Source organism: Megalops cyprinoides, chromosome 4, assembly GCF_013368585.1.
Source record: "Megalops cyprinoides isolate fMegCyp1 chromosome 4, fMegCyp1.pri, whole genome shotgun sequence".
Taxonomy (NCBI): Eukaryota; Metazoa; Chordata; class Actinopteri; order Elopiformes; family Megalopidae; genus Megalops; species Megalops cyprinoides.
In genome coordinates this window covers 19,211,870-19,238,845 of record NC_050586.1, presented here as the reverse complement: position 1 = coordinate 19,238,845, position 26,976 = coordinate 19,211,870, and the positions used below count along the sequence as shown (strand labels likewise).

Sequence of the window (26,976 nt, the reverse complement as noted above, 5' to 3'; positions counted from 1 at the left end):
TGTTGTCATTCTTCTCCAGGGATGGCTAGCTTGTTGTAAGTGTACCTGTCTGTAGTTCACATTTTATAAGACGCTACTGCAGTCTCAATTATTATCGTGGCCAAAACTAGATTTCATCCTCGTTATTTTTGTTTCTGACAGAGGACACCCTTTATTGTAGTAAACTACTGCCATCTGTCTGTAAAGAGAATTTTGCCACCGAAATATCACTCTATCATCGTATCGAAGAAATAACGATAAGTGAATGCTCCAAAACAGAAGGACTTGTTTGAGATAGTGTCATGTACTGCAAAGAACAATCAAAACAATCGTAAAATCTTCAGTTTTTGGATTTTTTGAAGATCGGGCTCTTTAGCTAACATTGCCACGATTCAGACTGCAGCCCCTTATTGACAATTCAGGCATATTGCTCCGTTCTGTCACGAATTATAAGGAACATGCGTTCTTCGTCTGCAGTTACCTAATTGGTTGAGTATGATCTGTTTCGTTATTTGATTGGTCTTTTTATTCCCGCAGTCCTCCGTTCTGAAAGGTTCCCTCCCTATACATGTTGCCAGTTGGTTGATTCGTGTAACATCTTGCGATGATTGGCCTATTGGCTGTCAATCATGAAACAGCCGGCATTGGAAGAAATTTCAGCAACAGCGATGCTGTTTCGAAAATGGCGGAGGGGTGCGTGAGACGTCCGAGTTTCGTCGAAAATTTAAAATGATTTAAAGGGAAGAAATTAAATAATAAAAAACTAGGTGAGTAATCGACGACAATTGATTATTGTTTGTATTACTTTTTCAGTGCTCTGTGGTAATTACTGTATGTTTTTATACATCACACGGTTTCTATGAGGAAAAGCCCTTTTTGCTGCTTGAAACAATAAAACCATTACCAAATAGCTAACGATTAGCTCGCTAGCTGACGAAAGAAAGCATAGTTAGAAAGTTAGCTAATCAGTTAGCTACGTAGTGCATACCATGCCAGCTAATTAATGGAGCTAGGTAGTTAGTTAGCAAGGAAATGAGTGAATCAAAGATTAGCTTGAAAGCAAACGAGCGTTGCCATGTGTATTGCTACCGAGCCAGCTAACTAGCGTTTCAAGATGGCTTGCCACGTAGCTAGCTGGTTATCTTGATTTTCCTTTCCCTGCGGTTCATTTTTACTATTTTCTCTTTGGATTGCTAGCTAACTTGCTATCTTATGCTTGGCAAAAAACAAAACTAAGCACCACTAGTTAGCCAATTAGCAACATCTTGTACAAACCTGTCGTTAGCCTGTCTGTCTGTCTAGCTAGAATTGCGGAAGAGCGTGAACATTGGATGAATTGACCTGTCACGAATTTGATAGCCAGCTAGTTTTTGGGAATATGCCTCGCAGGCTAACAATAGCTGAATGTCAGACTAGCTTCAGAATATTGCATCTAAGAGCAGGCCTGTTCTTTTCTATTTTTTGTAGGAAGCTAGTCGTTGATTTAGAAACACATGCTTAGGGGCTAGCTCACATATGTTTGGTCGTATTTGAGCAAGTTAGCAACAATGTTTATTCAAATTTTAGTTAATTGCTCGCTAATTCAGAGCTGCACTGTTGTGGATTGCCACTCAGCATCGCTTTTAAATCTGTTTGATGTAATTCACATTAGGCAACATTTGGATGAATGTGGCATCCATGCGACGTTATTTCCTTTGTACTTGAGTGCCATTTTTGTGAGTGATGTCTTGGAGGAGCATGCAAGATGTAAACGCTCGACACTCGATCACTTGGCTTGCTAGCTGACTGGCTACCTAACTACATGAAATTGTATCGAAAGCATTTAACATGTGCCACGACGCAGCCTGCATTAAGTGTTGTACTTTGTGTACAGGATGGGTTTTTCTGACTTTTTTCTCCCCTTTTTCAGCTCTGGCAGAAGATTCAGCAGTGGAGGATGAACAGTGCCTAGATATGGGCAACATTTAAGCTGAGTGCATTGTGATTTCCAATAATTGAGACAGTGATTCTAAAAAGCTGTCTACATTAATGAAAAGAACAATGTAGTCAGCTTAGCATATTCATCACTTTACATGACCAATAGAGAATGTGTTTTGAGTTGCAAGGAATGTACTTCTGCATGTACCTACATAAGCTGAAAGCCTCTGACAGAAACAGAAAGATTTAGGGTGGTTTTGGGTATCCCCTGTAGCATATTCCTTTGTTGCGTAAACCCTAGCCATTTAAGCTGTGGAAATGGAAACAAATGAGCTTTTACCTCCCCTCCCATTGGAGCCGCCTGATGCCATGAATTTGGAGAGCCTTAATTGTTCAGCACCTCCACCACCTCCCCTGCAAACGTCCAGTGACGCAGAGGAAATGGACGTTAGCTCTGGTGGTGATGGACACACACACACCCCAGCAGGGGACAGGGAATCTGCTGAGGAAGTGCAGCTTCACAGCAAAGGGTCTGCGTCCTTGATTAGCCGTCTCTCTGATGAATCTGAGATTAGCGCTCCCTGCCCCAGAACGGCGCGCTATGCGCCTCCCGTTACCAAGTTCCTGCCCGACTTAAAGTTGCTGAAGGATGTTAAGATCAGTGTGAGCTTCACAGAGAGCAGCAGGAGCAAAGACAGGAAGGTCTTGTACACGGGGGTAGGCCAGGAGGGCGATGGCCAGCTTAGTGCAGAGAGCTTGAATGGTGAGTTGCATGATGCCCTCGTGCCAGGGCCGGTTGGTGGGGCAGGTTTAGGTAATGGCTCAGTCAGCGCAGGGAAAAAGGGAGAGGAGGCAGAAGGTGATTTGGAGAACAAAGTTGAGTTTGCGGTTCTGGACGAGCTGGAGGATTTCACTGAGAATTTTCTTGAGACTGAAGACGGAGACCAGGGTGGGTTCAGATCTCAGGTGATAGTTCAACAGGAGCAAGTGGACGAGGAAGTACTGAACTACTCTTATGAGGTACGTCTGTCAGGGGTTTGCACTGTACTGTTCACCACGCTGAATGAGTTAACATGGGGCTAATTATGTATTGCATCCTGGACCTTATGCCTTGTGCTTCCACAAAAAATAGTTGTTTGCAGAAGAGATGAATGGATGACCACCTGTTCTGGTGATATAAGTAGACTCATGTTTGATCCCACACTCTACAGTAAACATGTTATATCATCTTTCCTTGTGTGAATTAAGACTCTTTTTACCTTTTAATCGGGTATGTCTGTTGGGAATGTGTGTCTTTAGTTTTATGGACTGCGCTCATCCAAATCAGTAGATAGGTTATTACCATTAGTTATTAAGCAGTGCTTGCCTTTAAGAAAAGGGTTCTGGTTTTCCATGTATGTGTTATAATGGGTTGGAATCAGCTTGTGCAATGATATATCACACCCGTTTGTCATGTACAGTAGTGAAGCTACACTTACTTAAAATAGAATGGGGAGGAGGTGATAATGATTGGAGTTCAGGGGCTATGACTTGAAGACTGATAGGCTAGGAGCGGCTCTCTCTTTTTCGCTTCGGCCATCTCCTCCAGGAGGACTTTGACAACGATGTGGATGCACTGCTGGAGGAAGGCATGCCAGTGCCCAAGAAGATGCGTTTGGCAGAGGACAAGTATGCAGGAGACAGTGACCATCAATCTGACGGGGAGACTGGTGTCCAGCCTATGATGACCAAAATTAAAACTGTTCTTAAGAGTGAGTTTTAGTCCTGTGGCCTCTGGTGACGAGTTATCTCCATTCTTATAAGTGGAGAAGGTGTATGCTGCAGAGAGATGATCTGTTCAGCACTGCCCTGAATTCTCCCCTTTGCACAGATGAACATGTAAAAATCACCCAATGAATGGTCATAGTTCCATGGTAGTGAGTGGAATATTTTGTGCCTGTTGCTATGTAATGGCTGTTTCTCCAAGGCTTACTCAAAATATTCTGATGGCCTTCTGCCACCACAGGCCGTGGACGTCCACCTACTGAGCCTCTACCTGATGGATGGATCATGACATTCCATAACTCTGGCATTCCAGTCTACCTACACAGGGAAACCAGAGTCGTTACCTGGTCCAGACCGTATTTCCTTGGAACGGGGAGCATCAGGGTAAAATGTGCCTTTTGCAAATCTGAATGTTGTCCATAGATTGGAAACCACTGTGTGGAGTTTTATGTGTTCATAAAAAGTAGAAGACCACTTTAAGTTCAGTATCCATGATTGCAATGTCATGTAAAATAAAGTAGTGATAAGGTTACGAAGTGGTTAACTTTTGAAAGTATCATCACTGAAATGTGAAATAATGTTCAAAGATTATGTTTGGTTAATCATACAATTGTCCTGGAATTAATTATTGTATTTTCACCAATGAACAAATGTGGTGTATGATAACTCATCTTAAAATATTCTCAAAAGTATCAGTGAACTCAGACTTGGCAACCTGTTTTACCTCTGAACCCTTTGCAGAAACATGATCCACCTACTAGTAGCATTCCCTGCCTGCACTACAAGAAAATGAAGGAACAAGAAGAAAGGGAACAAAATGGAGAGGTGACTCCCAACCCAGAGACTTCACCTGTGAAGCCGGGGGAGGGGGTGGAGTTGATTGAGAGAGCAGATGAGCCGGACTCCACAGCCCCAGAGGAGTCTGCAGTGGGGGGCTTAGGAGACCCTGGGGAAGGGCCAGGGGTGGCCCCAGAACCACACCCAGACAAAGAGGAACCCCAGGCCTGTGAGACCGCACAGGGAGCCCTGGGACAGGTCAAGGCTAAAGTGGAGGTGTGCAAGGATGAGTCAGTTGGTAAGGGCAATGGCACCCAGCTCCGACTCTTATTAAAGAACCTTTTGTTACCTGGCAGTATGCTTTACTGCTCCTGCACATTGTCTTCTACTACCATATCAATAAGGTGAAATACAAACACATAATTATAAGTAATGGTGGTGCCTTCATAAGACTGCAACAAAGACTGACACAAAGCCACACCCACTTTCAATCTAAAAATGGTTGCGAAATGCAAGCATTGCTGTCATTAAAAAAAAACCTGTCAGTTCACCTGTTGTTCAGTGGAGAGCTGAGAAGCGGTGGTAGGCAATGCAAGGGAGTGGGTTTTTTCACCATTGAAAGTTGTTCTAGCTGGTTAATGGGATCCACCATGTTTCAAATGGCATTTACCCAATTTGTTTTGGTAGAAATAGGTGTACAAGACACACAGACCTACTGAACGATACTTAATGACAGCCTACTGTATTGTCAGCAGCATGCAGTTGGAAAACAGTAGGCAGAGAAACCGCTAATTTACTGGCAGTACACCCACATGGTGCTCAGAATGTGTGGGTGCAGAGTCACAAGCCAATTGGTTAAATCGGCCTTCTACTTTTGGCTTCAAATCTTGATGAAGAAAAAGAAACTTCAGACCAAAGTTTTTGGGTTTTTAGACTGGATTGCAGTGTCATTTATGTGCAACAGCATCATTTTGCTGGGACTAGAAGCATGCTACAACAAGAGGAAGCTTCACCACTGGGTAATATCTCTGTTTCAGGCTTAAGTAAAGAACTAATATTGTGCACATCAAAATGAAAAGCCCTTACAGCTTCAGTGGCAATGCAGTATTCATCAATATTCTGCCTGTTATTGTTGACTGTATTAGAAAGGGTTGTACAGATAGCACTCTTTTATTGCCTCCAATCAAAGTATGCAAGAATGTATGCCAGTGTAACTAACCTGAAAACATAAGTCAAAACCAATTCTGATATCAGTCACCTAATAGGAGAAAATAAATTCCTTCTCTGCTGTGAAATTCTCCTTTTCTTCAATGAACACTGCTACTTTTAAAATCACAAAAAAATTGCCCAGTCATAGTTTGGAAGTTTTTAAGCCATGTCTACCTTTAGTATTTATCCTGACCAACAGTATGTGTTATAAAAAGCTTTAGAAACTTGAATATTGTAAGCTTGGCTACTCTGTTTAAACAGAGAAGTAGCAATGAATGACTAGAGAAAGTTCCCTTAAACCAAAATTCTGTTAAATTAAAACAAGGCCATTTAATTATTCATCATTTTAAAAATCTTAAAAATAAAAAACTTTAAAATGTATGTAATTAGCAAGTTGCCACTTGAAATCACCCTCATGGGGAAAAAATATGTGCTGTGAAAACAAGAATTAACTTACCTCTCTGTTTCTCTCTTTAAAAAATAAAAAATGTATATTTACAGACATTGAGGAGTTCCGCAGGTACCTGGAAAAGTGCTTTGATTTTGAGCAAGTGACAGTGAAAAAATTCCGGACATGGGCAGAGCGGAGACAATTCAACAGGGAAATGAAGAGGAAGCAGGCAGAGTCAGAGAGGCCCATCTTGCCAGCCAATCAGAAGCTCATCACTCTCTCTGTTCAGGATGCCCCGACAAAGAAAGGTACAGGATTTGCAGTAGCACCTTCACAGAGGCTTGATTTATATTTGACTTACTTTTAGTAATTTTCGTAACTGTTTTTCAGAGTTCGTCATCAATCCAAATGGAAAATCGGAAGTATGTATACTTCATGAATATATGCAACGCGTTCTCAAGGTTCGACCGGTTTATAACTTTTTTGAATGTGGTAAGTGAAATACTTTAATGAGTTGACTTTTTTTGTCTGCACTGTGTATTTTTGTTTTCTAATAGGTTTACGCCTACATTTCACCAAATAGGCCATTTTCGTGCCGTACATGTTTGTAGGTCCAGACTGAAAGATGAGTTAAATGCATCCTGAGGTCACCAAAAATACCAGACAAAAATGTTTACTTTATAACAGGTATGAAAATGAGTAGGAATGGTGTTTGTGTATCACACTCATCTGTTGTCCATGCGTTTCAGAAAACCCAAGTGAACCCTTTGGAGCTTCAGTCATTATAGATGGAGTGACATACGGCACAGGAACCGCAAGCAGTAAAAAACTTGCCAAGAATAAAGCTGGTATATGGTTTCTCATCATTTGTTTTGCAAAAGGACATTACAGTATTGAAAACTCCCACATGTACTTATCATGAGGCTAATATCCCAAGAACTGCCATATGCTAGAAACATTGCAGTTATTCGGTAGCGTGCCAGACTTAGTTTAAATGTATGTCTCCTAACTTATCTGAGTTTGATTAAATGTTTTCCTCAGTTAAGTGTTGGGTTGTCATAATAGGATGTGTTGGATTTTGTAATGACAATTTTGATTTGTTTTGAAAAGCTCGAGCCACACTGGAGATCCTCATACCTGACTTTGTGAAGCAGACATCTGAAGAAAAGCCTGTAGAGGGTGATGAACTGGAGGTGACTTCCTGTGTGTGTGTGTTTGGTTGGTTGGGTGGGGGGTATTTATGCATTTAAGTTTTACTTAAGTTACTGTAGACTTCTAACAGCTGTTTGCTTACCTGTGTTTACTTTTGACTGTGTAATGCCTGATAGGAACAAAAACAAGGGAAATTGTTCTGATTGCACAAACCATCTTTTCTTTCACAGTATTTTAATCATATCAGTATTGAAGATTCAAGGGTGTACGAGCTGACCAATAAAGCTGGCTTGCTGTCACCGTATCAGATTCTTCATGAGTGCCTTAAGAGGTAAGTCTGACCTGTTGAGTTTTTTTGCATTTGAAAAATATTAGTTCAGTGCTTCCCATTTTCTGAAAAATGGGAAACATTTCATCCACAGAAACCATGGGATGGGTGACACCAGCATCAAGTTTGAGGTGATTCCAGGAAAGAACCAGAAGAGTGAATATGTCATGACTTGTGGAAAGCATACTGTGCGTGGATGGTGTAAGTACAACCAAGTGCAAGTCCTGTTTGTGCTCAGTATTTGAGTTCAGTGTGAACAGACATCAGTTGTGCCATACAGTAAAGGCTTGCGCTGTGTGTGCGTATATGTGTTATTAGGTAAGAATAAGAGAGTAGGGAAGCAGCTGGCCTCCCAGAAGATTCTGCAGATGCTGCACCCCCATGTGAAAAACTGGGGGTCACTGCTACGGATGTATGGCAGAGAGAGCAATAAGATGGTGAAAAAGGTATGTCCCCCAGCCAGCCCAGATTATATAATATTACACTTATTATAAGTTAGCAAAAATTTACCATGTCTTTCAAGAAATAAGTTCTTGTACTAAGCCAGTCACTGAACTCTACAGTGTAAAGTTAAAATAAACAAAGGTGTTTTGAAAGCCAGTCAGATAGCTTGTTCACTGGTTAGCTAGCTAATCCAGCAGCATCATTTAGATAGGGTAAGGTCAGTTACTGTTAAGTATCATAAGTTGGGTACTACTTTCATTGGCAGTTCCATGTAATAACACAACTTGTTCATTTTGGTCTCTCTTCTCACTTTATGTAGACTAGCTTAGTACAATTTAGCCAATTATGGGTCCATTTAAAAAAAAATGACACACATATCCAAGGTACATAATAAATATTGGCATGGCTAGGGGTGTGATGTCTGAAAAAAGGAAAGAAATAGAAATCGTGTTATATTTTTTTTCTTAGGAATGTGTGAATATATTGTCATGCCTAGAAAGCAGTCCGATGAAGAAACTTCATTCCTTTGTGTAGGAATTTCAAATAAGACCCATAATACCTACATTTTTACTGCTATGTGTGTGTGTGGTTTGGCAGGAAAATTCAGATAAAAGCGTGATTGAACTTCAGCAGTATGCCAAAAAGAACAAGCCAAATCTTCACATCCTGAACAAACTGCAAGAAGAGATGAAGAAACTGGCAAGAGAGAGGGTAAGTGTGCGATTCTTGGGTGTAACTTGCTGAAAATAGTGTCAGTAGCATGTGCAGCTTCCATACTGTGTTTGTCTGTAGTGCTCCAGGGGTGGTCCATTTTTTACATGGCGCTGTTATGATAAACTGCAGTGCTCAGTAAGATAATTGTCCACTCTGATTTTGTAGTCAAGGTGCCCTTTACATTACTGATACTTGTGCATACAGCGACGTGTGATGTGAAGCATACTTTTTTGCTCCCCTGTAGTTAGTCATTTCCAGGGTGTTGCAATACCATACTACTTGTTAGTAAATTTGTAATGTGACTGTAAGCTGTGCTGGTAAGTTTCGTCTATGCAACACAATAATGATTGAGTTTAAATGAGTATAAACATAAAACTGATTTTTCAGACATTTCACATATACCTGAAATGTATTTATCATTTATTTTGCAGGAAGAAACCAGGAAGAAGCCAAAAATGACAATAATGGAATCGGCTCAACCTGGTAGTGAGCCCCTCTGCACTGTTGATGTTTAGGAAACTGTAAACAACCAACAAATATGGCACTGACCAATGGTATTCATTTTCACTGTCAAAAAAAAAGAGAGCCCACATGCTTGAATTGAGCACCATTATGCATTATGAGTGAAATGGCAATACAACTTTAATGTAAGGAGACCTCTGTAATAACTTGAACAGTTGCCAAGCTGTTATTTCTGAAGTGATGAAGGCACATTTTTACTTGTAGGATCACTAAGAACAGGATTAATGCACTAAAAAGGGTAGAGCTTGAACATCATCCACTTATATACATAATACTTTCATTTCCCAAGATGATTTCAACTTGATCACAAATATTGGTGCATTTGATTTAGTATAATTTTTGCCTGAAGTAGAATAATGGGTTAAAATCGTAACCATTCATAATTAAAAATGGATTTTCTCTCAGCTGTTTTACTTTGAATAGTTGAGTATTTGGCGGTAGGGGATTACAATTTTGATTGGTTTTTGCTTTGTGTTGAACACATTTAAAAAATGTACTAAAAATGTATGAGAATTAATGAGTCACTCCTTCCAACATGATAAACTCCTACACTTTTTGGTGATGTTCAATTCATGAAACTAAAAAAACAAAGTAAGTCTAAAGAAATTTTATAAGTTGTCTGGTATTCTTCAAGCATTGCAGTTTTTCACAAATGGATCTATAATTTCTTTGCGTTTTCGCACATCATCTTTCTGAGGTACGTAACTGAACTCCAATAGCCACTGGTGTATAGGATATTTTTGATGGGTAACATTGTACATAGTGTCTATGATGGATGTTAAAATAGGATTTAAAAATGGAAGCAGTATGACTATCTTCAGAGAGGTCATCTATAGTTTTCATTTGCACATTAAACCATTGGCATTGTCAGAAAAATAAGATTGTCTATATTCAAGTGCATAATTGAGTTTGCAGTGCAACAAAGTCATTTTGAAATATTACCAAGCTTATATATTCTATCTACAAGAAATGCATTTTGGGGCAAGGGGACTGAAAGGGGAATTCAACATGATTTACTGAAAAAAAAAAAAATTATGTTGGAGATAAATATATACATATAGTATTTTTGATTGCCTTTTTGTTCCGGAAATGCAGGATGAAACATATCAGTGGTCAGCTGTAATTGCTGATCTAACAAGCTAAGTCTTGCTTTCCATGGTGACACTGCAGAGAACACAAGCACAAGGGCTTGAGGTACTGTAGTCTGGGGTGAACAGAGAATTAAAGGAGCAGATACAAAGTTTTTGTTGGTAGTAATCAGTTTTTTGGGGGTTTTTTTTGCATTTATGGGTAGCTTATTTAACTTAAACACTATTCTTGTTACAGAGTAGCCAAGGTGTTCTTCATATGGTTAGGCCACTTGTGGTACAGCAGCTTTGATTTAATTGCAACTTGGGAAATGCACATTTCTGGATGTAGTTTCCTTCAACAGGACAAGTGATCATGTGCTGCCTTAGTTAACCCATTTCAGTAAGGGCTCCTTTTGTGAACACAAGGAACATGTGGGACTAAAGCCCCTTTGTTAGGGGGAGAAAGTGTTTTTAAAAAAGCCCTTTTTCTTGAGTCTGCATAAATTGAAAATCTACCGGTATATATTTGCTGTGGAGTGAAATGTCAGTGATATTGGTATTCTGAATGAACTGCCTTTAGCATGTGCTGATTTTAATTGTCTTAACGGATTGTCTGTATTCAGTATGTGTATGTTTGCCATCTATGTGAAAATTGATCATGTGTGTTCAGATCTAACCAAGTTCCTAAAACATTGTTGTGTTGAATATTTGGAGCAATGTTTCAAGGGGCAGTTGTTTCTTCAAGGGGCAATCTACAAAAATGAAGGTGGTACTCTATACCTCGAACAAAACATTTTCATGACACGAAGTCCCATAGTTAAAGCAGTGTGAACCAAAGCTTATATACAGTCTTATGCATTTTTATAGAATACTGTAGGTTGCTGCACAATAAATATTCATATATATACAGGAAAGGAAAAAAAGATGCAATAACTGCTGGAACAAAATTAACTGCTGTGCACTGTCAGTGTGACGTATTTTGGTGTGTGTGCTTTCCCTTAATGTTTACTGCATTTGTTCTCACATTTCACCATTGCACATGAACACAAAGCTGCTGTAATACAGATTAGAATGCTTTAAGAACGTGCTTTCTGCATAACAGTTCAGAGAGAAGAGTGTCCTTTTCGTCTTGCAAAGCGCGTGTTAGTGTGTGAAGAGAAGCTTTTTATACTCATTACTGTTGGAATCGTAAAAGTGTGGAATTCTTTGCTAGAGGTAATGCTGCCTAGAAAATGAAGTGTCTTGTAATGTGACTTAAGTTCGCTGACTTTCAGTGAAATTTGTTTATGCAAATAAACTTTTGTCTTGACAAACACAGTGAACTCATGGGGCTCATTTTTCATATTGTAATGAGCGAGTTGTGGGATTTGTGCACGCAACTCAAGGAAAAGGGCTAAAAGGTTCCCTGTTATGGGTTTGATCATTTTATTTTTGACACTGAAATTTACAAAAACAATACACCATAAAGTATAATAAGCTGACAGCTGTGCTGAAACAGATTAAGGAAAATGCTTAAGGCCATGTGAACGTAACTGAAATGTGAAACACTACCGACACAGTTTCACTAACGCAACCTGGTAAGTGAATATACCTGTTGTGTGAAGTTTTCATAGATAAGTTTTCTTACGCCTATTGCACAACCAGGTCATAACAGGAAATCATGGGCTAGTCAAAGAAAAAGGGGGGAAAAAAAAAAAAAGACCGGTACCTGTCCTACAAACAATGACTGGAACGGACGGTTTTGGTGGTTAATCTGCGGGAGGTTCATCTTGTTTCACTGTGTCGGAGCTGTAGTCGACCCTCTCGAACAACAGGAGCATCTCACAGTGCACGGTCTGTGGGAACAGGTCCACTGCCATGGCTCGCACCGGGCGGAAGGGAGCCCCTCGAACGCGGTTGGAGGGAGCTCTGCAAAGACTACAGATGGAGACTAATTAATGGATTGCTGCTCTCCATGTCCTCAGGGAATGCAGACTTCCCTCAACAGAATGAAGTAGGTACAGGTGAACAAGTTTTATGCACGGAATATCATGCAGCACTAAGGGTGTTGACAAAGATGTGATTTCCTGGGTTTTACGTGGTATTTGCATGCTGAGGTACACTGAAAACATGACATCTGAATTATCAGTATTTGCAACAATTCCCATTCAAGTTGGTACATACAAAGAAAGGAGAGGCCAGCATTGTATCAGTGGCTAATGTCAATAGCAACAAACCCATGAAATCCAGTCTCAGGCAAGAGACTGGGGATGACATATGTCTCACATTACTTAATTAGCTGATAAATGGACAGAAATAACATTTCTGATGGAAAGGGTAGGTAGTGTTGTCTGTTAACCAGCTAACTATGACACACAGGCTGAATTTTTTTTTTTTTTTAAACTCACTGCTAACTGTCCCTACACTGAATGATCATGTGATGGAAACATTTGTCTGCATTTAAATACAAGCAACAGTTAGATGAAATAAAATGTATAATTTCAGCCTCTGTGAGGTACCTTTTTTTGTAGTGTGTGAGCTGCCTTTATTAGCATGTAGTTGTCTTTTTGGTACCAATGCAATCATTACAGACAAAGTCAAGGCACAACAATACTCTCTATGAATAAGCTATAAGCCAAAGCCTGGGCTGTGCTTTGCATACATCTTTATCACAAATTATTGGCCAAGCATAACTGCCAATACCATCAGAACAGGTCACCCAACTGTCCGGTGTGTGTATTCAGTTTAAGGTTGCATGGTGTTGTGCTGAGTAAGCCAGCTTGCAGAGGTAGACAGCCATGCAGGTTTGGCCATGTTTTGAGGACCGGAGAGGGCTGGACTGTCACAATTATTGTTAGCATTGGCTCATGAATATGAATGACCAAATGTGCTACTCCTACTGAAAAGGGCCTGTTCATTTCAAGGACAGAGAGAAATACTGGGAAAAAACACTGAAAATATGAAATGATTTTCATTCCAAAAAAAAAAACTCATATGTTTATTACATACCAGAGGATTAAATACATTTGAAAAAAAATCAATAAAAAAAATTATGACCCCTTTAAAATGAAGACACTGCCCATATCACCACCAAGTTGACCCTGGTCATAACTTACTCAATGAAGTTGTTCATGGCAGCCTTAGCATTGCAGGCCACATAAACCAGTCTCTTCAGATGTTCTGCTCTTCTGATTGCCAGGATGACCTTCGAGTCTAGATTAAACACAGCAAGACATTCCAGATGAATAATGACCTCAGCAATCTCAATCAAGTTCACTGAAAAATGCAGCACGTCTGTGCCGAATAGAAAAACAAGGTGATACATATAAATGAAACTTTGCATCTCCTGACACCTTGTCATTTTGATCTTCCTCCAAATGGCTGTCAAAAATTGTAATGGGACGTACTAGAACTTCATTTAGTAAGTTTACTGTGCAACTTTCAATGTCAAAAGTTAGATGAACTGCTCTATCACAGGTGGAAAAAATTGAAAATGAAGGCAAGCTACTACTATTTTGGTTAGATTTATGATTCTGAAATATCTCAAATGTCTTTTTTAAACACTTACGCAATCCTGCCCGGGGAGGATCTACAATGGCTGTCAGATGAGGGGATACAACAGCGTTGAGCACAGATGGAAATATGTCTTCTGCCTTTCCGCAGTGGAACTCTACATTACTCAGACCTAAAAAAAAAAAGATTAAAATCCAATTTACCTTCCGATGTATAATGTTTACCCAACATGTACCACTGTGGTACTCAGGCACACACTGAGCTGGTTTTAATTTCAATAAAGCCATTGATGAATGAAAATTTGATTGAGCAAACATTCATTCACTAACATCCAATGAATGGTATATACTTTTTTTTTGCAATAATAAAACCTCAAAGCAGGCAGTTTCATCTATATTTATAGTTACACTGAATACAACCGTATAAATGTATTACAAGCCTGTTTTAGGAGCCAAATAAACTGAGGATCACTTCTTACTAGCATACACAAACTCTGCCCAGAAATGTCAAATCCAGGTCAGGATTCAGTTAGCTGCTCAACAGAATCTAATTGACTCAACTAGACCAAAAACAGGCTCAACTAGACCAAGAACAAGCACACACTGGGTGACCCCAGGGCTGGGTCGGGGCACGCTGTTATAGATGACGTGATGATTAAAAACAGAAAATAGGTCATCTTTGTATAACACAACAGTGTGAACTGCAAACAATACACAATAAGCATGTTTCAGCACTGATCAGAGTCTTTGTTGAATGAAATGGCGTCAACTGGTTGAACTACTGAAATTGTGGTCTGCCACTTACCGTTGATCTTTGCATTGAATTTGGCATCCTCCACTGCTTCCTGACACAGCTCGATTCCAATTACTTTCTTCACCCTCTGTCGCCATAGGAGATAGAGAGAAAAATGGAGTTAATACTATACAGAAGTGATAGGAGAGAGGAATCGAGAAATCCCAAGCACAAAGTCATGAATGCTGTAGCTACAGTGTTTGCAGACCGACATGCAGTGGCACATAGTTTCTCTCCCTCACCTTAGCGAGAGAGATGCCAATGGTTCCTGTCCCGCAGCACACGTCCAGCACGGTGCTGTCCTGGTCCAGCTGTGCCCATTCCCCAACAGCGGAATACAGTACCTCTGCAGCCAGCGTGTTGATCTGGAGAAACAGACATCCAATCAGTGACTGCTCCCAGACGTTACACCACAACCATCACTTAGATGCATTAACAGTTGTGCAGTCATATTACAGAGCAACTTACTGAAGCAGTATCACTGGTAATCCTAAACTGTATTACAAGCAGGTTGGCGACACTAACAATGTTGGAGAACCCTGACTGCTTTTGAGAGGGATGTGCAAAGAAAGCATGTGATTGACATGCTCTGTGATGCATGGAAAACAAAGGACAGAAGAACATTTTCCTTTAAATAATATATAGAAATGGACATTTTTTCCATAAGCAGACTGATAGAATAGACTAAAGCACTCTGTCCCCCTACAGTCATCATATACATTTATACATCTCTTCCTCAGGACTACATCACCCTCACTGAAGGTCTCCTACTGGAACTCTACCTGGAAGAAAGAGTGTGGAGATATCCGGAACTTTAGTCCAAGCAGCTCCTCATGGATCCACTCCTCTCCAGCCACAAGCTCACAGGGCAGGTCTTCCACATTCGGGGATGTCCTTGTTTGGAACATAAACATCTTTTTTTTAATCCAATCAATTTTTCCGACTGAGCCGCTTTTTGACACATCTAACCCTCAGATGACTTGGTCCACTCTCACCTTTGTCCCTCTCTCACAAAGTACAGAGAGGTCACACCACTCTTCTTCCCCGCTCCATCCGTGAAATACTGTCTCAAAGAGCTCTTCAGCGCATTCAGTTCCTCCTCTTGAAGTTTCTGGGACACGAGGGAGAGAATAACTATCGGGGCTTACCATTGTCAACAAGAGGAAATGAAAGGGAGCCAATTATTTAGAGTAGGAATGCATGCTTGACTGCACAGGGACCATTGTACTTTCCCAGCTGCAACCAAAAGCATAAATGATTCTCCTTCCCTCATTGGATGTGATTAAGGGGTTGAGGGGGTTCAGCTTTTATGGTAAGAAATGTGACTGGAATTTCAGTTACTGTTAGGATTTTTAAGAGACACAAGGAATAAAAAGTATCTGTATGAAACACTGTCATTTCCTGAGGGCTGTGATCAATGTAATTAGTGGACTTGTTTTTTTTTTTGGTGGGGGTTCAGTTTGAACAGGAACATGTATGCGTTCCATCTGCTAGACCCACTGGAGACTTGGCTACACACAGACTGAGTTGCTGGCATTGATTACTTGAGCACCCGGTGCAACACCCGGTGCAAGCCACTGGCATTGCGCTCTCTCACACCATCATGGTGGTTCCAGCACAGGGCTGAAGAACTTCACACTCACACCTTATTAAAAGCTGTGTCATTTGCAGATGACAGGCTTCACAAGCATGACCACCCTGCTGGAGAACCAGAGCAGCTCAGTGGAACCATTACACCAATACTACTGCTGCATGTATTATTTACTGCGGACATTTCCATTAAAAACATGTCAAGTTGACTTAGGTCAGTAATCATCCCAGGTAATGTTTGATGCAATAGACTCTGTGCTCCTTAATACTGGTCTGCTTTGTAGAGGTTAGGTGGGAAGAGGTAAAGCTTTTCACCTGTGGGTTAAAGAAGACCATGGCCATAATCTGACTGGTCCTAGTGGTCCGCACTGTTAACTGTTTCCAGTGACCCTCGTACGTCTCTGGGCTGTAAACGGAGTATGGAGTCGTCCTGCAGGGAGTCAAATGAATGAAGCCTGTGTCAGCCCATCATAAAACAGAAAGTTACAGTAAATAGAGCTAGCACATCTCATTTTGAATCCTGTTAGCTTTACGTCTCATAAACATTGTCTGAGCCTCAATACTTGGAACGTAAAATATTTGCCAGGAATCTGAGGCAACCTGAATTTATGCCTCCATTGTGCGCACTGACTTCACAAGTCAAACAGCTTTGGCTGGCAAGCACCATTGTTTACCTGGCAGGGGACTCTGTTCAAGGTGACTCACACAAGTTACTTCTGGAGGTATGAGACGAGGCAGACAGATTCAGCAGACACTGAAATATGATAAAGACGGACGCAGCTCTAGATGAAATTACCTGATGTAGTCCTGGAAGTCCTTGACCACCCTCTTGGCCTCCACAGGGACATGGATGGTATCAGAGGGTGCCACCACAGCACAGGAGCCACCCTTGTACTTCCCCAGCCGGAAGCCCACCGTCTTGTCCTCCCCATCGGCTCCCATGCCAATGAGAAACTCACATTTATTTCTGTATTCAGTCTGCGTATTAAAACAGAGGACAAGGTTCAACGAATCGAGAATGCATGGCAACCAAAAACTATCTAAATGGAGAGTCAAATCTGAGTGCAGCTGCCGGTACATATTTACAAAGATGTGTGCATGCATGCAATTTGGCTCATTTTTTTTTTTTGCACTTGTTGCTGGCAACTGCAATACAAAATCAGAAGCAATTTCAGAAATGGATACTATGCACCCAGTGTCTGTTATTCTAAGCAGCCAGCTGATTTCACAGAGCAAAAAAAAAAAAGGGACGCCAATTCCAGCTCTGGACTTGATTACTGGCAACCTGTACGTGCAATGGATGTGACTGAGAAAGTGTTGCCAAGCAGCCTGAGCATTACCAAGCAGAAGAACACAAGAGGACAAGCCCCACAGACAGGCTGCAGTTTCCATGTGCAACAGGAATGCAGGCAATTCATGAGGGATGATTCTCAGCAAACACATTACTGTACCTGGACAGGAGATGACCGTATCGCCTCCAGTGGACAGCACATTTTATTATACTTCTCTTTCTGCACAAACAGCCAGGGCAACATAGCTTTGTTGTTGTTGCCTATTTCCCTAAAAAAGAGACAGGATTATTTGGCATTTATAAGGGTTGGGATTCTTTTAAACCAATGAGATGATACAGATGAAAACCTGTCACTCTGGAGGAAAAAAAAAAAAAAAAAAAAAAAACTTACGATAGAATTTGATTCCTGCAGTGAGGGGGCTACAATGAAAAGTTTGGAACTGTCTGGTTTTTCCTCAATAAATGTGACAACAGAATATTTGCCGCTTGTTTAGGCTTCTCACTTTCCCTTGATAAGCCCTTATATCACAAAGTGTTAAACTGGCAGTGAAGGTTGACCAGGTAATGATATTCACTGTATGCCAGAAAATACCTGACCCTCACCTGGCCAGTCTCTGCAGAACTGCCTCCACCTCCTGCTCCTTCCTCTTCAGCTGCTCCTCATAGGGTACATTCCACAAAGGTGTCACTACATCTGCTATCTGCTTGCTGAGGGGCTCCTCCTCATCCTCCTTCGCCTCTAGCCCTGAGGATTCCGTGGGACGCTTGGGCACAGGCTGCCCACCTTCCACTTCCTCCTGCTTCCTCTTCTTGAGGATAGGGTCAGCCTTAGGCTTGGCCAGGCGGACGCTCAGCACACGGCCCTTCCACAGCATGCCGTGTACCGCCTTCATGGCTTTGTCCCTCTCCTCCTGGCTTTTGAAGGTGACAAAGGCAAACGTCTGCCTTCCAAAAAGCTTGATCTTGTGCGGGTTGAGGCCATGCTTGCCCAGGAATTTTTTCAAGTCATTGAAGCCTATGAACTTAGGCAAGTTCTGGATTTCAACTTTGAAGATTTCAGAGGTGAAAAGGTCCCCCTTGATATAACGGTACACGCTGGGCTCGGTGCCCCCGTCCCCGTCCATCCCTACCTCATCCACAATATCTGTCGTTTCTCCCTCCACCTTTTCATCCGGAGCAGACTCAACCGCACTCATTGATGAGGCAGCTTCCACTGCTCCGTCTCCAACTTCTGTCATGTTCTGAATTTTAAGATAAGAATATATTCACTTCAGATTTTGACCTTCAATGTGACTTACATATTTTCTGCGCAACAGTGGTTTAGGTAGTTATTACAACAGAGATCAAACTACAGAAATTTTGTTTGTAAGCATAAAAAATCACTACGTTAGAAATGAGAGCATAAACGCTGGCTGGTTGGCTTTGCTAACTTTATCTAACAAATGAACACAAAGCAAGACAAAATACAGTGCTACCTTCATGCATACTGCGGTCAGGTAATTTTATACAATTGAACAAGGCTTACAATTACCTCTACCTTTGCTTAGGAAGCAACGGTATATGCATCTGCTGTGGGTCTACCAGACGTTATTCAGGCTGTGTAAATGAGGAGGAAGCCATGATGGTAAGGGAAACACGTGTATCAGGACGTGGGAACGATGGGATAATTGCTTTCTCATTTGGGCCATAGTTAAATTAAAAACGTCCTCATATTACGACATTAGGTTATTGGGTTAGATGAAACAATCGCATTACAATTAAAACAAATATTAAACAAATCGTTCACATATACGACAGGAAGTGACGATTTTATGTAAGGTCAACTGTTCCAAATTGTCAAAATAAATATTATATCTATGAAAATATGTATTTTGCACACACGTTCATAAAATTCCGGCATATATATCGATACCCAATTGTTTTACATTGACAGAATACACAATTTACTAAAACAGAAAAATACACATTATACAGTTATGAAAAAGAATATGGTGCTATAGGTATTACTAAATATTGAAAATATTCTTTAGCTATTTGATTTTTGTAACTTTATCAAGCGTTTAGTAATTATATTCTATTTGATTTTTGTCGAAAGTGGAGGGGCTGCTGGGAGTGAGGTAAATGTGAGGAGGAAATTTTCAGCGCGCGAAAGGAGCAGCAGGAAGCGAGACGCAGCGAGATCGACTGGGCTTGGCTCGAAAGTAATCAGACGAAATTCCGTAATCCCTAAACATCTACAATAACATGGCTGATACAAAGGTGAGAGTGTTGTTTTGGGATATTTTAGTGTATTAAGAATTTAGTTAAACTGTAATTTGGGTACCGTGTGGGTAATTTCGATAGGTTTACTGGGGTTCATCTTGCAGGCTGTGATGGGGAACATTTAAAAGCCGGCCGGGGTAGTGGAGCTTTCTCAATGTGGAGCAACATGCAGTGCCTGGTTACATTTTGACATGCTTCAAGTATTAGACCTTCCATCTGTTGCTCCACGAGGAGCTTGTTATTTATTTGCTTTAGACAGAAAGTATAAAAAGTTTTTGAACGTCTTTGCACGTTATATTTTGCACCTTAGCCATTTAGCCTCGGTGGCTAGCAAAATAATTTCACCTATTAGGTACTTTTGTTAGGTAGCAAGCTAAAAATGTCTTGCCCCAGATATAACTATTGACCCATCAAAATAGGATCTTAATATTACATTCGGTGGCCTAATATTTTTAGATGTTTTGTTAGCTGCCTTTTAGCCGTGCCATATCTAGCTAGTTAGCTTGGGAATTGCTTTCAAATTTAGGAATTCCAAATGTGACCTGCACATTGTTTGAAGCAGTTGCAACATAGCGTAAAGCTGGACAGTTAGCTTCTTTGCTAGGTAGTTATAACTTCTGCAAGTTGAGTCAGGTAGCTCATTGTGTAGATATTTTAATCACATTTTTACGGTGAACGTTTTCCCACGTTGCTGAAAGTGAAGTAGCGGGCTGGCTAAGCAAAGGCCTAGTTTAGTTAGCTGCTTGGTAGGTAGCAAGTTAGCAAGCAAGTTGTCGTGAACAAACCGGCTAACCAGATTACTGTGTAGCGAACTTGGCTGGAACAAAGGAACATTTTGCACCGGGTATTTGTTTTTATTAATAAAATTTTTATCGTGAAAAGACACATTTAACAAAGGCAAATTTCTAACTTGATTCCGCAGGAATGGAGCGCTGAAGCCACATGACGTTGCTAGATTCACATGCCGGTTTCCCACTCTTCGTCTAACCCTATTGTATTTCAGGGCCTTGTTGGATTTCTGCTGTCATTTAACATTAAAAAATCTCATTGCCAAGCCGTTTGATTGTAAAAGCAATGGCGTCCGTAAAGTGAAGTGCGGAACGTTATTTTTGTGGTGTAGTATCCGTACCTAGGTCGAAACAAATTTAAAAAGTTGTGTCGGGGGCTAGCTTGCTAAACTTCGAAGGGGACAGTAATCTGTTAGCAAATGGAGTGAGAGACTTCTACCTCCGAGTAATTCATTAGGTTTCGGTGTAACTAATTTACTGTGAAACGCAGCACTTCTCTAAACTGGTTATCAAAGTTATGTATATGCAACATATTTGTGTTGGCCATTTCATATACATGAGAACATATGCGATTTTAATCAGTCTAAAAAATACGCATTTAGCCATGTGGAATGTGGCACAAGTTTTTGAAGTGCTTGGCTCAGCACCAGTGGCAGTAAGTTCAGTTGCCACAGCAAATCTCACACAAAAGATAACCTCCAAAGCATGATCTTCTAAATCCCTCTATTCACATTATTGTGTGAGTGTGTAGTTTAGCATGCTGTGAGTCCAGAAACCAAAAGAACGACTCATCCCATGATTAATATACTCTACTTGTCAGATAGGGACTTTTGTGCCACTAGAAGTCGTCTTCAGAAAGACATTTGCTGCAAATATTGCATTTTACCACGACATACCCTTGTATTGTAATGACAATGAGCTAAATGGATAAAAAGATATTGTTCTTGCATATTGTTCAGCATTTTCTTGCAATGTATTCCTATGAAATGATTAACATGTCAAGGTTGGTTCTGATCTGACAAATAATTTTGATTAGATTTTCTTGGCAATTATTTCCCACAGGATATTTTTCTTTTCATCACACTTACACACATTGATCGAAATTCTCAAAAATGCACAAAAAATAAATGTCTCCAACTGAGTATCCATTGACAAGTGCTTTGTAACTGATTATCCGCTTTTAAGGACAGGGTAGTACTCAGTGTGAAGAAACTAAATGGTGTTGTAGCTGAAGTTTATGCAGCCAATGAATTGTAAAGCATCAGGTGTTTTCATATTTGGAGACGATTGGATGCAGTTAACGAAATTGCTGTCTAAGATAGCTTTAATGGCGATGTTTAGGAAAAACTGAGGAAGAATGTCTTTAACCAATATGTTTGAGACTTGTAATGATTAAAAAAAGGATTTGTAAGGTTTAAAAAAAGGTCAGTTTCATCTTATTGACTTTACAGGATACGCAAGAGGAGCATGAGACCTCAACAGATAATGCAGATGAGACCAACCATGATCCCCACTTTGAGCCCATTGTGTCACTTCCTGAGCAGGATGTTAAAACACTAGAGGAGGATGAGGAGGAACTCTTCAAAATGTGAGTGGACCAACATCTCAGTAACTGCTACTTATCCAAAATTCTGATCTTGGTGCTGTCACCATAGCCAAGAGCTGCTAAACACTTTTGCTAGTTAATTTCCCCCCTCCCCCCAAAGTTGTCTTATTTCTTACTCGTTATAGCATGAAAGATTCTGAGCCCATAGATGAAAGAGCACTGGATCTTCCTGTCCAAGTTTTGCATGTCCAGTTGTGTTCAAATTCCTGCTTGCGCGGCTGACTATCATTTTTGCTGTCAAGGCGGGCAAAGCTGTACCGGTTTGCATCAGAGAATGACCCCCCAGAGTGGAAGGAGAGGGGCACGGGGGATGTCAAGCTCCTGCGACACAAGGAGAAAGGCACCATCCGCCTGCTGATGAGGAGAGACCGGACCCTCAAGATCTGTGCCAACCACAATAGTGAGTGTTGCCTCAGGGTACCCCACGCCACTTTGCAGTTTTAATCTGAGAAGCACTCTGTCTATTGCTGCTGGGTGCACTCCTTATTTAATCTGGTTCATCCATTTTGTCTCATGAGGAGACATACAGAAGCCATAGTTGTAAAGTGGTGCCGCTATTGGCTAATACGAAAGCCTTTTAAATTCTATAGAAGTGATTGGAGCTTCAGATTAAATTCAGCTGCGTTCAAGTGTTTGGAAATTGATGCAATATTTGTGTGTGGATGTACCGAACTTAGGACGGTAGTGTAGCATAGTGGTAAGGAGAGCAGGGCTCGTAACCGAAAAGCTGCCGGTTTGACTCCCTGCTGAGGCACTGCTGTATTTAACCCAGAATTGCCCCAGTAAATATCCAGCTGTGAAAATGGATAACATGAAAACTGTATCCTAAGTCGCTCTGGATAAGAGTATTGATGGGAATGCAAACCGGAATGCTTGCTGCCCATGCAGCCCTGCTGATATTGTAAGTGACGCATTTCCCCCCTCTGGTTTTCTGCAGTTGTACCTTTGATGGAGCTGAAGCCGAATGCAGGTAGTGACAGAGCCTGGGTGTGGAACACGCATGCCGACTTCGCCGACGAGCACCCCAAACCGGAACTGCTGGCCATCCGCTTCCTCAATGCAGAGAGTGAGTGGTCTGACTCTGCACCACAGCCATCTCTGTAGATTTTTATCGCAGTTCAATTGGATAAACTCTTTGATCTTTACAAACATGTTTGACACTGCCTGATGTATGTATGCTTGAATGTGTTGTAATGCCCGTCTTTTGTTCAGACGCACAGAAATTCAAGGCAAAGTTTGATGAATGTAGAGAAGAAGTCAGAAAATCTTTAGAGCGTTCAGGTAAGTGTGATTTTCACAACAGCTACTGTGCCAGCTTGCAGACTCACTCTGTCCCTCGCTGTACAATCCAGCTTGGTACTTTTTCTGTCTGCTACATAAGACCGCAGTGTATAAATCTTGCTTGCCTTGTTGTAGGCAAGTGTTTTTATAGTCTGGAACATGTTACTTGATGAGATTGTGACATTGGAATCTTGCAAGTTGTAAAGGGCCTGTAAATGGATTGTTATAAATTGTTGATCCAATCATTTTAGCAGCACTTTTTGCATTAAAATGCCTGTCCATTGGTTCTGTGCCAGTTTAATTGTGCACAACAATTCAGCAATAAATCTGCACTTGATTCTAAGGCTTACTTAATGTTCCTTATAGCAGGCACCACTGACAGTGCAAATAAAGTGGCAGAGAAACTGGAGGAGCTCTCTGTAAAAGATGACAAGACCAAACCATCGGAGGAGCAGAAAGAGGCTGAGTCTGAGAAGAAAGAGGAGAAGGCTGAAGAAAAGAAATAAAATTCAGGAATTGCTTTCCTCTGATCCTGTCATTTTTCCCTTTTTTCTACAATAGACTCTTCAGAAACTGAATTTGGACTTTTGCATTTTGTTTTTCTGTAAGTTTTTTTTTTTTTTTTAATATTGTTTGCCATCTGAGATCACAAGACCTTGGAGGCACTTCAGAGTATCCATTCCCCAGTCATAAAAATGTACTGTGCTTTTCTTTCCGCAATTTTTTTTCCATAGTGGAAACAAGTTGTCTGTATTCTGGTCACCTGTAAGTTGAAGTACCTTAACATGACACCGTACTGTGAAATAAGCCTTGTGATACTGATAATTCCCACATTGGGTGACAATTTTCTGTTCTTTTGTAGGAAAAGTTTGAGAATCGGAGACTTAGTTTACTGGCGCTCGTTCCTTTGAGACTGCTGGTGAATGCCTCAAGTTTGGAAGTTACAAATTATAGAGGAGAGTATAGCGTTGCTTCACGGGGATTCTCCGTGATGTAGCATCTGCCTTTAAAATCTGGGCTTCACCATGTTATTCTTTAGTAACTGTTCGCTCTAGATGACTTCGTAAAAGACTCATTTGGATTTAAGGCTCCGAAGGAACATTAGTGTAGACCAACAGCCATATCTGTGGAACTCAGAACATCCAGATGACTGTTACTCATGAAGGGCATTGTAGGTTGCATGCCACCCAATAAAAACTAGACAACGGTTAAGTCTTGACATTTATCACAGCAGTTTATCCTCTTGCATAAGAGTCAGTTCTCAAGTTAAACTTGCTCCTGTTGCAAACATACTCAAAGCTAAAGTCCAAGCATTTGAAAAAGCTCTAAAGTGGGATGGTGTAGAGGTATGTACTTAGCCTGTCAGGTTTAATATTCCCAGCTGTAAATAAAACACATAGCTGAAGTGGTTTTCTTTTGATGTACACTCAAATTTATTTGCTTATGCAAGCAATCATTAGCCCCACCTCATGGCAGAAAGTATTAATAATGACCACTCGTTGTCTTGGCCATTGTATAGGAGGAAAACACCATTTTAAAACTAATAAAGTGTGAATGTCCCTGCATGCACAGATATTTCAGGTACAAGGTAGTATGAAATGTAATGTGGATCCTTCATGCTTACTGCCAAAGCAGCTTTAAACTGGTTGTTGGTTACTCGCAAGTAGCGGGGGTGGTCAGAGGAACCATGTGGAAGCTCAGTTTGAATTATTGCTACCTGTCTGAGTACTGTTCATAGTTGAGGTTATAGTATGATGCATCCAACTAGTACATTGGTGATGAGCCTGAGATGCTAATCACATGGCTAAGAATAGAATCATACAGTACATATTTTAATGTTTCTTGAATTGAATTAACACTTTCTGGCATTCCCCAGTTTAGCTAGCACTTTCTGACAGTGTGAAGATGGCACATCAAGTTCCATTGGCAATTTGATGAAGGATTTGGTCCAGAATGATCTCACTTTTTATAGTGGTAAAATGTTACACATTATGTAATAAGATTGTGAACAAATCAAATTAAAGTATGATGCTCTCTGCCTTCATGTGATCTTTTCAAACTTGGCAGTGTATTAATTTTTACTGTTGGCAAAATGCCATGAATGTTGAAATTGTTAGAAGTCTGTTTTTGTCACAGCAGCGACCAGAAGTGTGGTTCTTGGCCATAAGTTGAGTATGTCAAAAAATGGGAGCCTCCAATAACACAACACATATTTTCAAAAGTAATATTTATATAAAAAGTGTTGTGTTGGAGAAAGGTTGGCTGAAAATATTATATTCAAATACTTGATACAAACTGGTTAGCACAGTAGTTAACCTGTTCTTACCAAAGTATTGATTTTGTCAGCCTTTTGAAATTGTGGAAAGTGTATATTCAAATAAGGGAATGTTTCTGGAGCAATAGTGTATAGTTCAAGAGAAATCATTTTTCTACAAAATACTCTTGAAGAGATGGCATTGTTACTGGTTAACACTGTCTTGTAAGGGTCATCACAAGCTTTGAACATTTATTACATGGCATGAAAGAAGCTTAGAATTATCTTTGCAGTCTTTAAGTCCAACAATACTTTAGACAGTAGAGTTAGAATAAGAATAGTTGGAAGTATCAATAACTGGGGCCAAGTGAAAAACTGCCTCAAGTCATCACTGGTTTCATAGATGAGATAAAATGTTTTGGAAGTGTCATGATTAAATATATAGCTTTGGTCTATTGTAGTAAAAAAAAAAAAATTAAGGACAAATACGTTGACCACATGACCAATAAGCATGACTGCTTGATTTGTGACATCTCATTCACTTGTTTAAATGTGTCAAGTGTCATCCCTGGTCTGAAGTTTTTGTAATTGCTGAAAAATTGCGTGTTCAATTGCTGCTAGCATGTGTAGCTTTTGTAATATTTTTTTCAAATTTTGAACTCTCTTTAAGTATGGACAGCAATTGAATTGTGGGAAATGAGCTTTGATCATTTGGATGTTTATTGCAGTGCTGCAAGTTGATGAGCTTGTGGCAGCCCTGTTTATTCATGTAGCTGCTGTTCTTAGCTGAGAGCATTGATGTAATAATGTAAAATGTAAAAATCCTTTTTTTTTTCTAGCCAATACATAGGTCAGGATGGATTGACATTTAAGTGTTTGACAGTTAAATTAAGATGGCCACCAAATTAAGTGTATTAAACATGAATTTATTTATTCATGAATTTTTAAATCTGGAACAAGAGCAAATTGAAAATGGGACACAAAACTTGTTGCAGCCAAACCATATGATTTATCTGCAAAATTTAATGGTTGAGGAGACTTAATAAACTGCAAAGCTGGGTTTTAATAAACTGTAGCAGTAATAGTCATTAAAAAGTGAAATCCGTTCAGGTGTGGAGGAAAAATTTTGCATCCTATGGAAAGTTGTTGACAGGTGGCTTGTTATTAGAGGCTTCCTTTACAGTTTGGCCAGACCCACAAAGGCCTTTCATACCATATTTCATGTAAACCTGTGCTGCCATTCATAAAAGTTATATTTTAGATTAAAACATTGCTGAAAATTTAATTTTTTTGTCGCTTGTGGCATCCATTCATTTTTACTGGATGATTTTCAAATTTGGAAGAGAGTTTCTG

At 40.3% G+C, this 26,976-nt stretch overlaps 3 protein-coding genes and 1 non-coding gene across 6 annotated transcripts; 3 read left to right on the top strand and 1 right to left on the bottom strand.

The window, feature by feature from the left end:
* The first annotated feature begins 669 nt into the window (after positions 1–669).
* Positions 670–9,635, top strand: dgcr8 (DGCR8 microprocessor complex subunit). Its single transcript, XM_036528013.1, has 14 exons — positions 670–746; positions 1,889–2,916; positions 3,485–3,647; positions 3,902–4,044; positions 4,402–4,735; positions 6,148–6,345; positions 6,428–6,529; positions 6,787–6,885; positions 7,148–7,230; positions 7,420–7,520; positions 7,612–7,718; positions 7,836–7,963; positions 8,559–8,672; positions 9,107–9,635. The coding sequence occupies exons 2-14, from the start codon at positions 2,215–2,217 to the stop codon at positions 9,188–9,190; spliced, it is 2,358 nt and encodes a 785-aa protein (XP_036383906.1). The 5' UTR covers positions 670–746; positions 1,889–2,214; the 3' UTR covers positions 9,191–9,635.
* A 1,974-nt stretch (positions 9,636–11,609) lies between these two features.
* Positions 11,610–19,042, bottom strand: trmt2a (tRNA methyltransferase 2 homolog A). 2 transcript variants are annotated; one of them, XM_036526511.1, is made up of 12 exons: positions 18,970–19,042; positions 18,036–18,673; positions 17,593–17,701; positions 16,938–17,119; positions 16,457–16,571; positions 15,547–15,662; positions 15,334–15,445; positions 14,794–14,916; positions 14,564–14,639; positions 13,815–13,931; positions 13,363–13,459; positions 11,610–12,184 (listed from the first exon to the last, which is right to left on the bottom strand). In XM_036526511.1, the coding sequence occupies exons 2-12, from the start codon at positions 18,668–18,670 to the stop codon at positions 12,016–12,018; spliced, it is 1,851 nt and encodes a 616-aa protein (XP_036382404.1). In that variant the 5' UTR covers positions 18,671–18,673; positions 18,970–19,042; the 3' UTR covers positions 11,610–12,015. The 2 variants fall into 2 exon arrangements, with proteins under 2 accessions (XP_036382404.1, XP_036382403.1); XM_036526510.1 differs by having other exon boundaries at positions 18,964–19,041.
* A 514-nt stretch (positions 19,043–19,556) lies between these two features.
* ranbp1 (RAN binding protein 1) lies at positions 19,557–25,583 on the top strand. Of its 2 annotated transcripts, none has more exons than XM_036526513.1 (6): positions 19,557–19,691; positions 21,934–22,070; positions 22,331–22,488; positions 23,026–23,154; positions 23,301–23,369; positions 23,739–25,583. In XM_036526513.1, exons 1-6 carry the CDS (start codon positions 19,677–19,679, stop codon positions 23,873–23,875), a joined length of 645 nt encoding a protein of 214 aa, XP_036382406.1. In that variant the 5' UTR covers positions 19,557–19,676; the 3' UTR covers positions 23,876–25,583. The 2 variants fall into 2 exon arrangements, with proteins under 2 accessions (XP_036382406.1, XP_036382405.1); XM_036526512.1 differs by having other exon boundaries at positions 23,736–25,582.
* On the top strand, positions 23,407–23,534 carry LOC118777307. The gene has a single exon (XR_005004952.1). It is a non-coding gene; the product is annotated as a small nucleolar RNA SNORA77 (small nucleolar RNA).
* Positions 25,584–26,976: the final 1,393 nt, after the last annotated feature.